The sequence below is a fragment of the Sceloporus occidentalis genome, unplaced genomic scaffold, assembly GCF_023333645.1.
Source record: "Sceloporus occidentalis isolate IW3139 unplaced genomic scaffold, rSceOcc1.0.p SCAF_2, whole genome shotgun sequence".
In the NCBI taxonomy this organism is placed as follows: Eukaryota; Metazoa; Chordata; class Lepidosauria; order Squamata; family Phrynosomatidae; genus Sceloporus; species Sceloporus occidentalis.
In genome coordinates this window covers 47,758,697-47,772,294 of record NW_028316982.1, presented here as the reverse complement: position 1 = coordinate 47,772,294, position 13,598 = coordinate 47,758,697, and the positions used below count along the sequence as shown (strand labels likewise).

At 40.7% G+C, this 13,598-nt stretch overlaps 1 protein-coding gene across 5 annotated transcripts in view; it reads left to right on the top strand.

Annotated features, from left to right (window-relative positions):
• Nucleotides 1-13,598, top strand: part of LOC149318243 (beta-galactoside alpha-2,6-sialyltransferase 1-like) — a 102,650-nt gene that overhangs the window by 79,629 nt on the left and 9,423 nt on the right. For all 5 annotated transcript variants that reach the window (XM_089509281.1, XM_089509283.1, XM_089509282.1 and 2 more), the window contains 2 exons: nucleotides 6,221-6,322; nucleotides 8,428-8,602. In XM_089509281.1, coding sequence (XP_089365407.1) covers nucleotides 6,221-6,322; nucleotides 8,428-8,602 — 277 coding nt within the window. The remainder of the gene's footprint in view (nucleotides 1-6,220; nucleotides 6,323-8,427; nucleotides 8,603-13,598) is intronic.

Sequence of the window (13,598 nt, the reverse complement as noted above, 5' to 3'; positions counted from 1 at the left end):
ATAGGATACAACTAATGAATACAGTAGGTTTAAAGGATAATAATAATAATAATAATAATAATAATAATAATAGGATATTTTTTCAAGGGAAGGAACTGGCAAAATCACTTCTGAGGGCTTGTCTGCACCAGTGAAAAATGCTGTACTCATCCCAAAGTCAGTGCTGCAGTCCTGATGACATATGGCCAGTATTTCCAGGGAGGATCTGTGATTTTCTGCTCTTAATTTGACTTTGCTCCGAACTAAGCAAAGTCAGGGGAAATTCTGGCGCTTCCTGGAAACTCCAGAATGATCTCAGGTTGTTTTGGCATGTGGGCAGCTGGACTGGGTGCAATTCAGCTCATTCCAGTTGCTCATACACCAAGAGCCGTGCCATCCCCCTTTCTCTTGCTGAGCAGCACAGGAAAAAGGGGATGGCCCATTTTTGGAGATACTACCACCATTTCCTTGTGGGCTAGAGCTTTATGTAAATCTGCCTAACACACCACTGCTTCTGCTGAGGTTAGAGATGGGCACCAAGACTCCTTGTTGATCACCTGTCTGGGGTTATTTTCTGACCTCAGTAGAAGTGACAGTGTGCCAGACAGGTTTTACATGAAGCTCCTGCTTGCGAGAAAGTGGCAGTGGCTCCAAAGATGGAATTGGCCGATATGTACACAACGCAGTATCACAGTGGATTTGGACTTGTGCATGTGGTCACCATTGTGAATCTGGGGTATATTGCTCCGGACCGGACTTGGATTAAGTAGCTCATAAAGACACTCCTTGAATATTCCTTACCTAAGAAAACCCTATGAAATTCATAGGATCTCCATAAGTAAGGCAACACATGCACACCTTAGCCTTTGCCCCTCATAAGTCAGAAGGTTATGTCTTGTTCTTATTGATACACTTTAAGAAACCACTGTTTTTCAAATTTTATTGTACTTCTTCCTCATTGACTTATCTGCTAAGGAACTCTAGTGAGTACAGTCTTGGTTCAAACAGAGCGTTGGCCATGCCTGCTGGACCCCACTCCTGGAATGCTTCCAACATGGCCATGCAGTTGCCATAGTAGAGGAAACAAGAAACTCCTCCAAGGATGCCAACCCATCATTACTGATACAGGCATACTCTAGTTAACAAAACCTCTGACAAACAATCTCTTTTTTTAAAATTCCTTTTAGGCAGACCAGTGTAGCTGGAAGATTTTTTTTTTTTTAGTAGAATTGGGAAGATGCTGAAGGAGGGCTAGAGAAACATGGACTGTTGGTATTAGGTTGCAGGAACATGTATGCAGTAAACAATACAATAAATCTTGAACTGGAACAGAGCGGGAATCTACTCTAGCCAGTCCTACTATAGCTTTGTGGTCCTGCCTATGACAGGCAAGGTAAACAGCAGCTGCCTCCAGAATCTCCTGCAGAGCTTGCATGAACAGCAAAACAGAGACAAAGGGGAAAGCAGATAAGCCTCCCTCCAACATGCATCTAAAGATTGGCCACCAAAATAGAAATCATCATAAAAGTGGAAGCTAGTGAGAGAAAGAAAGAAAGAAAGAAAGAAAGAAAGAAAGAAAGATCACCTCCAGATGAATTTAAAAAGAAAATTTCAAGTGATAATGAAATGTTCAAAATGTTTTTATCTACTTATTTTACTTATTTCATTTACCTGACCTTGGTTTACTTATTTGTTTATTTACTTACTTGACCTTGGCTGGGTCTGCACAGGCCAGAATACTCCATAAGCAGCCTGAAGTATTCTGGCCCTGGAGCTGCCCTGAAATACTCCTGTTACTTGTGAACTCCATTGTGACATCAAGCAGCTGTTTGCACACATGTCCCACTGTGCCGTCCACTGCTGCTTCCATGAGATGTTCACTTTGAGGTTAGAGTGAGGGCCCCAGCATCAATCACATGGCTGGGCATCTTGTTCTTAGAGTGAGCAACTCTCTATGCCAGCACTGGGTGGCACAGCAGGCTGTGATGTAAACAGCTACACAAGTCTCAACAGAGGATTCTGGATCCACTGGGAAGATCTGCAGTAAAAGGTGAGTTATGTAAAACTATTTTAAGGGGGTATATGTCTAGTTTGGTGCATTGTCTGGACAGTTCACACCAGAAGTGGAGATTAGGTCCTGTATCATCAGAATGCCTCACTGTGAGGACAGGGAAGAGACATTTCATTTGAGCTGTGTGAACAACCTCTGGTTGTTTCATTTCACTTGTGCATATTTGTAGGTTTTGATAAAAAGTTTGTTGAATCACATTTTTTTTTTGTGGTGCAGGAACTTATGTCTATTCTTTCTGTGTTATTTGTGCCTCTAGTGGCAAATTTTCTGTTAAAGAAATAATGCTTAGGAACACATCTACTTTGTTAGCTGAAATATACCTGTACTTTCAATGAAGAACACATCTGATGAACAGGAAAATTCTTCAGATTAGTTTGAAAATCACGGTTTGAAACTAGAAGTGAAGGCTAAAAATAATGTTATAAGAGAAGTCACAGTGGGTTGCTTGATTTTCTCTCTGTGAGCCTGGGCTTATTGAGAAACTACTGGGTTCCTCAGTGATTTGGGAACCGAAAGTAGCTTCACCCTCACAAGCCCTAGAATGGCCCCTTTCTATGTATTTCATGAGTGTTTCATGAGTCAAACTCATGAAAAATGTATGAAAGTTCCCCAGAACACAATTTGAAAACTGCTGCTTTAATATACAGGGGAAATCCAGAGGCCCTTTCAAACTACACAGATGTATCACTAATTCCCCTTGAACTGCCATGGCTTCATTTTGTGGAATCCTGAGATTTGCAGTCACCGAATTATAAATCTCAGGAACCTGTAAGATGGAGCCATGGGAATTCAAGTGGGATCAAATCCCATGATTGTGTAATGTGAAAGGATTTCAGATGTGACATTGCTGCAAAGATCACAGTGGGATTCTTTCCTTGGCCCCATTCCCACTGGCTTATAACGCGGATCAGGACATGAATCATGGGTGCATTGTTTCCATTTCAGCGCGCATTCGATCAGCATTGCTCCGATATCATTCCCATTGGAATTTGAATCTGCATCGATTTATCTTGAAAAAAACCCCGAATTATTGGTCAATAAACTGGTTTAAAAAAACAGCGGCTTTTTAGCGAGTTTTCCTGTGCCTCCCAAGTCTGATTCGAGGCATATGAATGGGAATGAAAGGGTATCTGGTTCAGGAACTTGGGGATGGGAGGAGCAGTGCTCAAGGGGCTGGCCTGGGGGTGTCACCTGCTTGTTCTCTTTCCTGCATTGCCGGCGCCATTTTCTCCCGTTCACATAGTCTTTCCCCTGGTGGATTGGGAAACAGGGTGAGGCGATCGCACTACATTGAGCTCCAAATGCAGTAAACACATTATGCCCCCTGCAACCTCCCCCCTGCTCCACATTCATAGACTGATGTGTGAGGAGAGCCTTTGAACACAATTTTAAACTATTATTATTTTTTATTTTTTTGCCTCTGCCTGAGCAGCAGATGGGCTTGATTGCCCCCCAGACAGCCCAGGGAGCAATGGGGGAGGCAAAGGGATTTGGGGGAATGGAGGCTCCTTCTCTCTTTCCCAGAGGAACTATGGGGAGACACAGAAGAGCCTCGGATGCAAAGGGGTTTAGGGCGAATAGAGGCTCCTTCTCTTTTCCAGAGAATAGATTTGAGGGAAATAGAGTCTCCTTTTTCCCTTTCCCAGAGGGGAAAAGCACCTAAGCAACTGATTGGCTGTGATGTCAAGCGCTTAAGCGCTTGATTGACAGCTGCTTTAAAAAAAGAGGTCCCGGAAGGGCAATGGGAACGGGGAGCAAAATAACCTGCTTCAAATTACCTCAGGCAAAATACCAATGGGAATGAAAACAGGAGTAAAAAAAAAACAGTCTCTTTGCACCCGTTTTTAATGGGAACGATGGGTCAGAATCCGAGTCAGAATCACAGTGAAATAAGCCAGGTTTTTTGCCCAGTGGGAATGGGGCCCCTGTCTCTCCACCCCTCCCACTTCCCATTCTCTTCTTTCCCTCCCTTGCCTCCCTCATGCACACACATTTATATTCTGCTATCCCAGCTTCACAGTTTAAATATATTTCTTTGAATGCTGGTTCAGTCAAAGGGTAGCGAAGCTGTTACTGACATTCAGTTCCCAATTCAGTATCACCATGTATGGAGGTGTTCCATTCTTTCTGATACTCCTGCAAACTGATACATTCATTTTTTAATTAGAAAAGTTACTACAGTCGGCCATTCATTTTTGTGGGGGATCCATTCCAGACTCCCCCGCAAAAATGGAAACTCACTGCAGGCGCATGGCCCATTTATTCCCCATTTGCCCCCCGCAGATCCGCGAGGGGCGCAAATTTCAAATCTGTGAAAATGGAGTGGCGATATATAACTTTCTTGAGTCTACTTCTTCCCTTGTGCAAAACTATTTTGAAGATTCATAGCATCATAGATTGGAAGAAACCACAAGGGTAATTAAGTCCAACCCCCTGCCCTGCAGGAATACATTCAAAGTACCCCTGACAGTTGACTATTCAGCCTCTGTTTAAAAACCTCCAAAGAAGGAAACTCCACCACTCTCTGAGGCATTGCATTTGACAGTCACAATCAGCCACTTTGAAAATTGAATACTGGTAATGCAAAGAACCTTAAAGACAATGAGATCACTTCCCAAGTGAAGCCACCACTCTGAAATATAAATATATTTCACACGTCTTCATATGCAGCCTTTCTACATTTCCTACATTTAGTTCTTTTCCAGCTAATTGTTTCCTAGGGTCAGAGAGGGCTCTGATTTTTACAAAGAAGGGGCATTTGCAGAAATGTTGACTCAGTTGTAGTTCTGTGTTTTCTGTTGCTCTGAAATATCTTTTATGAGAAATGCCACATCTAGTTCAGTCCTGAGCTAGCTTTTAATCTGTTTTAGCATGACCATTCCAACCATTCTTGTTACCTTCTATCAGTGGGGTCAATCCATTGAACTTTGCATGCTCAGTACTGTAATTCAGTATTGAAAAAACCTCCTGGTTTAAGAATGTTTTTAAAGTAATCTCAGGTGGCATGAAGTCAGGAAATGCAAAGATTATGCTAATGTCTTAAGAGACCTGTTCCTTCATCTGCAGTTATATTTTCTAATGCCACAACTTGTGCTTGCTTAGAGCTTCACTCATGAAACAAGGAAGCCACATCTGAAAGGTGATGTTGAACAAGTATGGTATGTTTTGGCTTGTAGATATTTTAATCCTTTCTCCAGAGGCCTTTTTCAGAAATTTGCTGAATTGCAAAAAAAAAAACCAAAAAAAAAAAAAATCTGATCAAAATAACACCCACATCACTTACTATGGCATGATTGCAAGATTTAGATTTTATTTTATGAGTATATGTTAGAATAACTGGACAAAGTTCAAGGGCATTGTGAAAATGACTGGGCTGAAGAGAATACCTGAAAACTCCAATTTGATTTTATATGAGTGGAAGAAATTATTTCTCTCCATTAAGAGCTCGAGGTGCCAAGGATTTTAGTTTAAAAATCATTATCTTTTCAGCAAGATTTTGAAATTGGTGTTTATTTTCTCTAATGCACAGAATTTGAGGTCAGTTGCAAAGTGCTTTTGTTCCACATTATGACTCACCAAAGGAGCACCTGTTCTGCTGCTTCTTGTATTGCAACAATTTCTTCCTTTATGCTTTTTGGGGGCAAGTTGCTTTTCCCCAGATAGCTTTTCTGATATTTGCACTGAACGGCATAAAGACATAGCTGCTGTTAGAAGTTGTAAAATGGTGCAAGATGTTTGTAGACTACATAAACCAAACTACCAGACCCATAAAGATATGCCATTTGTTAGACAAGTGAACCACAACAATGTGGACCAAAAAAGATATGCTTTGCACCATTTTATCATTTGTAACATCAGGTTTATTATTTATGACATCCAGTGTCAATGCCAGAAAATCTATTGCGGGGGAATGGGGGAACAACTAGCCCTCTCAAAAAATGTATAGAGTTAAATCTAGAGAGTTGTTCAGAAGGTTGCTCTCTACAGGAGGAGAGTTGTAATAGAGGGCAGGTTATTGTGCTCTCCTCATGAGTTTATTTCACTGCTTTCATAATCTCTGAATAGGATTCAAGTCTGTTGGTCTGTCTATCCATTCATGCATTATCTTTCTCTGTCTCCCTTTTCAAATGGGGCAGAATGCATTTAACCCATTTCTTTTATCATTCCCAGCTTATTACTGTTGAAGAACAGAAGTTTCTTACAGACGTACAATATAACTTTGGAACTTTAATTGTGTGGGATCCAGCACCTTATCACTCAACTATTCAAGAGGTAAGGTGTGCATGAAGGTATATTGATTTTGGTGGAACGTAGCTCTTGTCCAGGAAATTCATGATTTGATCAATTTCTCCTCTATGTTTCACATTTTTCCTCCTGTCACAGTCTTACGTCTGTCATACTGTGTGTTACAGAGCTGGGCCATAGGCATCCTAGAACACCAGCAAGATTACATTAGCCCAGGATCCAAAAGGATCAAACAGGAAAATACAAGACAATACTGCAGTTAAGCATCTCAGCAGAAATCGCCAAGGCAAAGGCTTAGCTTGATCCAGGATATTTTTATAATTCTACCAAGTCAGAGGAAAGTATTTAGTGTCGAATCATTCTAGGAATTTCTTGTTTCACAGCCCCCAATTACTTACTGAAAAAGTTTTTAGGCTGCACACTATCTATTCCACCTTTAGACAGCCCAATGACTGTGTGACTGTACATTAATAAGCATAAATGAAACTCTAAAACCACCTCATAATAAAAGATAAAACCAGCAACAAAAAGTTGAAATACTACAGTACAAAAATGTAGACCTAAAAACAAAATAGAAGATGTGCTAAGTTGAAAGCACTCCAAAAGAGTTTTTAAAACTCCAGAGGATTTGTTTTTTTTTAAAAAGGCTTCATTTGGCTCTGTAAAGATGTACCAGAAAAATGTTTTTGATAGGTGCATTCCACAGGTAAGTCACTACCACTAAAAAGACCCTCTGCTCTTGTAGCTGTTCACCTTCCTTCATTTGGAATGACCTGAACATTGTTGTATATGCATCACTTAGGTTGTTAAATGTTCCTGATGCAAAAGTCACAGAAACGTGGGGTAGTCCTTGGTGACTGATTTATTGCTGTTTGTTTAACAGTCCCTCTCCCACCCACGGGCTTTGCTGTCTCTGGAGTGAAGGCTGAAACACTGAAGTCTCATATTGATCACTGCTTCCCTCTTGCTGCTCACATACACACACTGAAGTAGCCTCCAAGTTTTACACTCGACCTATCCATGGATCATGTGAAGATCCATGACTTATACATGAGGTCAACTTACAGTCAAGTATATACGGAAATCCCCCATTCTCACCTTCTGTGGGCAATTTGCTGTGTTTGTTTTTTCTTGTCAGCTGTGCTATCACACACACAGTGGTAATGTAGTGTTTGATGTAACTACACTCAAATGGCTTGCAAAGCCTCCAACACCACCTCTCCTATTCTTTTAAGGCAAAGAGAGTGTTCCTGCTCATTATTTCAGAATAACAATACCTAGTTCATCATCAGGAGAGATAGCAAGACCAAATATCCTACACCAAGCCTGTGTTTCTTGGCCATACTGTGTGTGATTTGTCAGGCCCACTGTAAAGAAGGAACTGGGAGAGCTTGACCTGCACTGTGTGTAGATTCACTGGATCTCCTCATATCTGGCTTTAGGGAGTTGTGACCACAGCAACCACCCACTGAACAGACACTAGTGGATATAGCAGCAATGAGCAATCATGTGTGTACCAGGATCCAATATCCTCCCCAGACCTCCTGCAAGCCATACCACACCCAAATCCTTTACTTTATTTCTACTAGTCCTTCTTAAATTGGCAGCAAGAAATAACTTTCCATCACTTCCAGACAGCTTTGAGAGAGGCAGGAGAAAACAGAGGCATTAGGGGGTACTATGGAGTTCTGGGCTCTGCTTGTGCAGATTGGATGGGGAGAAGTGTGTGTATTTCTACACATTTTAGGGGCTTTATGTGTCGTTTTGGTGCAAAAATGGCCTGAAAATGCTGCCATTTTTTTAAAAAATTGAGGGCTGAGTGGCTCAGGGACCACAAAAATCTGAATCTGCCCAGTGTAGTATAGGGGTTCAGATTCACTTACACAATTCCAGTACACGCTCCTGATCTACACTAGGTTCTTCAGTACAAGGCCTCTTTTAGAGTTGCAGGACCAGGCCTTCTCTGAGTCTCTGATACTAAGGTTTTCACACCTGATCCACAAACACTGGTTATTTGCATTGTGTGGAAAGATGAAAGCTTCTGGAGAACATCTTTGCTTGAGGCCATTGTTTTGGAAGAGTTTTGCTGTTATTTATAGAAGATTTGCAGTTCTTTCAATTTTTGGTTTCAGTGGTATCGAAGACCAGACTACAATTTTTTTGCAAGCTTCAAGCACTATCGGAAAAAATATCCTGAACAACCCTTTTATATCCTGAATCCGTACATGCAGTGGCAGCTTTGGGATATCCTTCAAGAGAACTCCCCTGAGGATATTCAGCCAAATCCACCATCTTCAGGAATGCTTGGTAAGTTAACTGCTGAGCAAATCCATAGTTCCTTATGTGTGGTCTTCTATTTTGCACTTACCAATTAGGGCTAATTAGGGATGGTTGTTTCCTATTTTCTTATATTAGCAAAATGTCATTGTTCAGGACTTGTCTGTTTGAATGTGAAGCTTGTCGGTTCAGGTAAAATAAAGGAGTGGCTTTTGCCTACTTGGGGCTCTCCCTAAGTACACAGAAGTATATAAGTTTGTAAATTAGGAGCAAATAGGCACATAATTGCCTTACAGGCATCTGTGAGCTAACAGGATGCTGTCAGCAGCTGAGTGGTGATAGATGCTTAGAGCAATAAAGAGAGAGAGATGTTTAAAATAGGTTGCACATGCTTCCAACTACTGCAGAATTGATGACTGCCTGCTGGGACACTAAAATAGTAGTACCTGCCCCCCCCCCCCCCCTGTTTTTCTACTGTTACCACTTCAGGAAGGGGAGTAGATGACCTGCCCTATAGCCCCATAGGACTCTATGGTGCAGAAAGGTAACCTAGTGCTCTTCTGCATCAGAGAGAGCTTCTACCTTTGTTTCCAAATTTCATGATAAGTTTGACACTCACACTCATTCATGGCTCTAGCAAAAAATACACTGGTGGAGCATTCTTGTAGTGCATTCTGAAGTAGGCAATTCAGTCCACCAAGACTAAATATAAATATTTTAAAACTCAAATAACACTCAGGCACACACACTCAGGGTCCCTTTAGTATGCTTGTAAAATTTCAGGTATTCAGGTTTAAGTCTTGGAGCTGTGATGGTAAGATACACATGGACATACACAGAAATATACACAGAGAGAAAGAATTAAAGCAGTTGAGCTTACGTACAGATAAGTAAATATGTGTAATAAAATAAGAATGCCATTCCACACAAACACACCTGTATTGTTGTTGTCTTTACCACTTACCACAAGATGGCACTGTTTCACAATGGAGTTTATCAGACAAGGGAAATTGGAAGTATAATCCAGTGGCAATCTGAATGTTATTGCATGATAGACAACCTCACACAATTTCGGGCAATGGGAAGTCAGTCTGAACGCAATCATGGGGTTTCACAATATTGCGTGATAGACTACCACACGCAAATTCGGGCAAGGGCATGCTATTTTTGGGCAATGGGAAGCCTGTTTGAACGCAATTTGTATTCACGTAAATTCGCTAAACGAGCGGATTCACATGAATGCGTTCTGGCCCCACTTTCTTTTCATTCAAATTTAAGAGAAATTCCTCCCATTTGATAAACTCCATTGAGATTCTTTTCATAAAGGAAAAACAAAAATTGGAAGAGTAGCAAAGGAGACAAGGAAAGGTTTGTGACATTTTTAAAGCAACAAGATGCTACAAGACTATTACCCACTTCCTTCTCTTCTTTTTTTAAACTGAAACAGATTAACACATATTTCATCCAAATCTCTCTATATACATGATTTTGCACCTTGTTACCCTTTTAAATTATCCAGTCATTAAAATTATTCTGCCATTTATTATGCTTTTAGAATTTTGACATTATTTTTGTTGTTAAATGTTAAATAATTTCAGCTTTTCTAAGCTGCTCAGAAATCTTATGCAATAGGGGAGAATACACATATTTTAATAATAAAGTTGACTGTTGTCTTCAAGACATTCCCAATTTATGGTGACTAAGGTAAATTTATCACAGGACTGTCATGGACAGTGTAACTTGCCCAAGGTAACTGATTCCCATTGTTTCCATGCCCAGCAGAGTTTTGAACCCTGGTCTCTCTTGTCCAAAATACACTGCAGAAATAATCCAGTTTGAAACAGCTTTAACTGCCCTGGCTCAGAGCTAGGGAATCTTGGAGACTGTAGTTTATTGTGGCAAAAGAACTCTCTGATAGAGAAGACTAAAGGTAAAATTACACAGGGGCTATGCAGACTGCCCCCAAATGGTTTGGCTGGATCAGGGCCTTGGCAACCTCATGCCACGACCCCAATCCGGCCTCTGGAGAGCGCAAAAAGGAGCCGCAAAAAGCAGCTCCATTTTGTGCCCTCGAAGGGGCGCCATAGCCACGACAGCACAGCTTTATAACACCCCTTTGGTGCTGCATCATGTGGATGCAGGTCCAGAGGTGTGCTATGATGGTGCACACTGTGTGGACCAGTGCATGCCAAAATGGCACCTGAGGGCATACCCCTGGCACAAAGTGCCGATCTATATAGGCCCTCAGTCAACTCTTAGAAAATCAAAGATATGCAGTATCTTTGGACTTGATAAAAGGTATGGCCTGTATTAGATATTTGTTCTTACTTCTATACTACATGGGTTGATTCTGCTTTGTTTAGTTTTGTTTTTAAGCCCAAAAAACAAAAGTTTAAAGTTGGATTTTGTTCACTTGAGCTGAAGAAGGTATAAATCATACCTTCCATTCTTCCCAAGTGAGACCTTACTGCTGGCGAGCAAAGTGCAGGCCATAAGTGTTTCTCCTACATTACCCAAGCATGCTCCACGCTAGTGTGAAAAGAAAAAAGATAACGGCCTGTCTCCTGTATTATTCAAGCAGTACTGAGGATTTCACAATGATTGGATTCCACCTTCAGTACTATGACAAGGAATAGGTACTGACAGAGTAGTATGTAACTAAAGTTTCTGAATTAGGGCGACCCTAAAATGAAACTATCATGGCATTTTCTTGGCAAGATTTGTTCAGGGAGGTTTGCCATTGCCTTCCCCAGAGGCTCAGACAGAGTGACTTGCCCAGGGTCACCTAGTGAGTTTCATGGCTGAACAGAGAATTGAACCCTGGTCTGCAGAGTCATAGTCCAAGACTCAAACCACTACATCATCCTGGCTCTCCTGCTCCTAAAACTGGGAGAAGTTACTTGCTGGAAACGTCTGAGATGGGCTGATGACAGGGCCAAAATTGCCTCGTTTCTGGTAGCACAAAGAATGAAGAGAGGGGAATTAGATTGCTGTTAATTAACTTACATATTTCAGTGGTTGCATAGACAAAGGGTTCCGGGAGTTGTTGTCCAATAAAGTAAATTTTCTAGGCATTGGAGTCTGAATCATAAAGAAGCCTAGAAATAGTGCATGTGCATGTAGTAGGAATGTAATTACTAATTGCCAATTTAGCAATTGTCTTCCTTCTGTAAGAACTAAGGAACTCTTTTATAAACTGCAGTTTCCCAAGAGTGTTCATAATTCTCACACTCTATTTTTGCAGGAAAAAACCCCAGCATTTTCCATGCAGGAAACATATTCTCTACATAGAAAATAATGCTTGTGCAGAAATACCATTTTCTGGGCTGAAAATGCAGTTTCCGTCTCAGAAAATGTTCTGCATACAAAATACTATATGCAAATTTTGGGTGGAATACTTCCCTAACTGTAAACATTCTTATTAGTTCAGGGTTCTGTTTTTCAGCACTGAGGAACCATGTGTTATTTCCATTTAATATATATATTTTCATATATTATTTCCATCCGTAGCACACAACAGATAGGAGTTCGGTGTTTCTAGGGGAAATGTGCTCCAGAGGGCAGTACTGCTTCAGTATGAGCTTCTTCATGGTTGTAGATTCTACTCTAATCTTGCACATTTGTTTATAATAAAGTGGAAGTAGTTTAGTGGTACTATTTGTCATCATCCTATTCACAATATAACCCCCAAACCCCTACTTCAATCCAATTGCAAACAAATTTTCTAGAAGTTACATGTATTAAAAGTAAGTGTTTGTATATCACATTAAGATGGTGGGGAGACTATTTTGTTTGTTTTTTAATTGCAATTACTTTGTTTTAAAATCTTAACACCATTAATGCAGTGTTGTCATTGTTAAGCTAAGAACCAGCATGGTGTAGTGCTGGAACTACATCTTTGGAGACCAGGGTTTGAATCCCTGCTTGGCTGCAGAAGCCCAGTGGGAAACGTTAGGCAAATCACACTCTCTCAGCCTCAGAAGAAGGCAAAGGCAAACCCCCTCTGCATAAATCTTGCCAAGGAAACCCTGTAATATGATTACCATAAGTCAGAAATGACTTAGAGTCACACAACAGCAACAGAAGTTGAAGGCTTTCATGGTTGCATCCATAGTTTTTTGTGTTTTTTTCGGGCTATGTGGTCATGTTCTAGAAGAGGTTTTTCCTGATGTTTCGCCAGCATCTGTGGCCGGCATCTTCAGAGATGCTAGCCACAGATGCTGGTGAAACATCAGGAAAAAACCTCTTCTAAAACATGGCCACATAGCCTGAAAACCCTACAACAAACTAATAGCAACAGAGCTTAACCAAGAACTAGTATGGAATAATCATTAAAGTGTTAAAGGTTATGGTCTGCAGTGAACCGTGAAATTCATTGACTGACCCTGGATTAATCACATTCTCATAGCCTGTCCGTAGCCATAAGATTATTATGAGAATGAAGTTGGGAGGGGAAAACTGTATAAGACCTAGTGTGTGTTGAAGGAAAGGCAAAATATAAATAAAACTAATAGATGAATAATAAGCTTAAATCAGCTTCCCATCATAGAGGCATTCCTCATTGCTGATCCTCCATGGCTGATCACAAGCAGACTGGACATAGCAGTTTGTGAAATGTTGCTTTCTTAAGTTACAACACCCAAAACAACTCAGAGATGTGCATACAGTCATCACTCCACATTTGCAGATTTGACTTTTTTGGATTTGATTATTCACAGATTTAGTTAATATGTTATCTCTGGGAATCGTTAAATCCTCTGTGGCCAACAACCACCATATCTCATGCAGGAGCCAGAGATTCTTAGAGAGAACACTTCTCTTGACATTTATATGTTTTCTAGTTCAAGTCTATGGTCAACATCTGCCAGATATTGGCCATAGAATTGCACTGCAGAACCTAAAGATTCCTAGAGACGTGTTTTCTCAGGTAAAAAGATCAGTGGTTTTTATTTATGGTTTTTCAACTTTTAAAGGGGTCCTGCACTTCTAACCCCTGTGGGTCGACTGTACATTGAAATAATCTGTT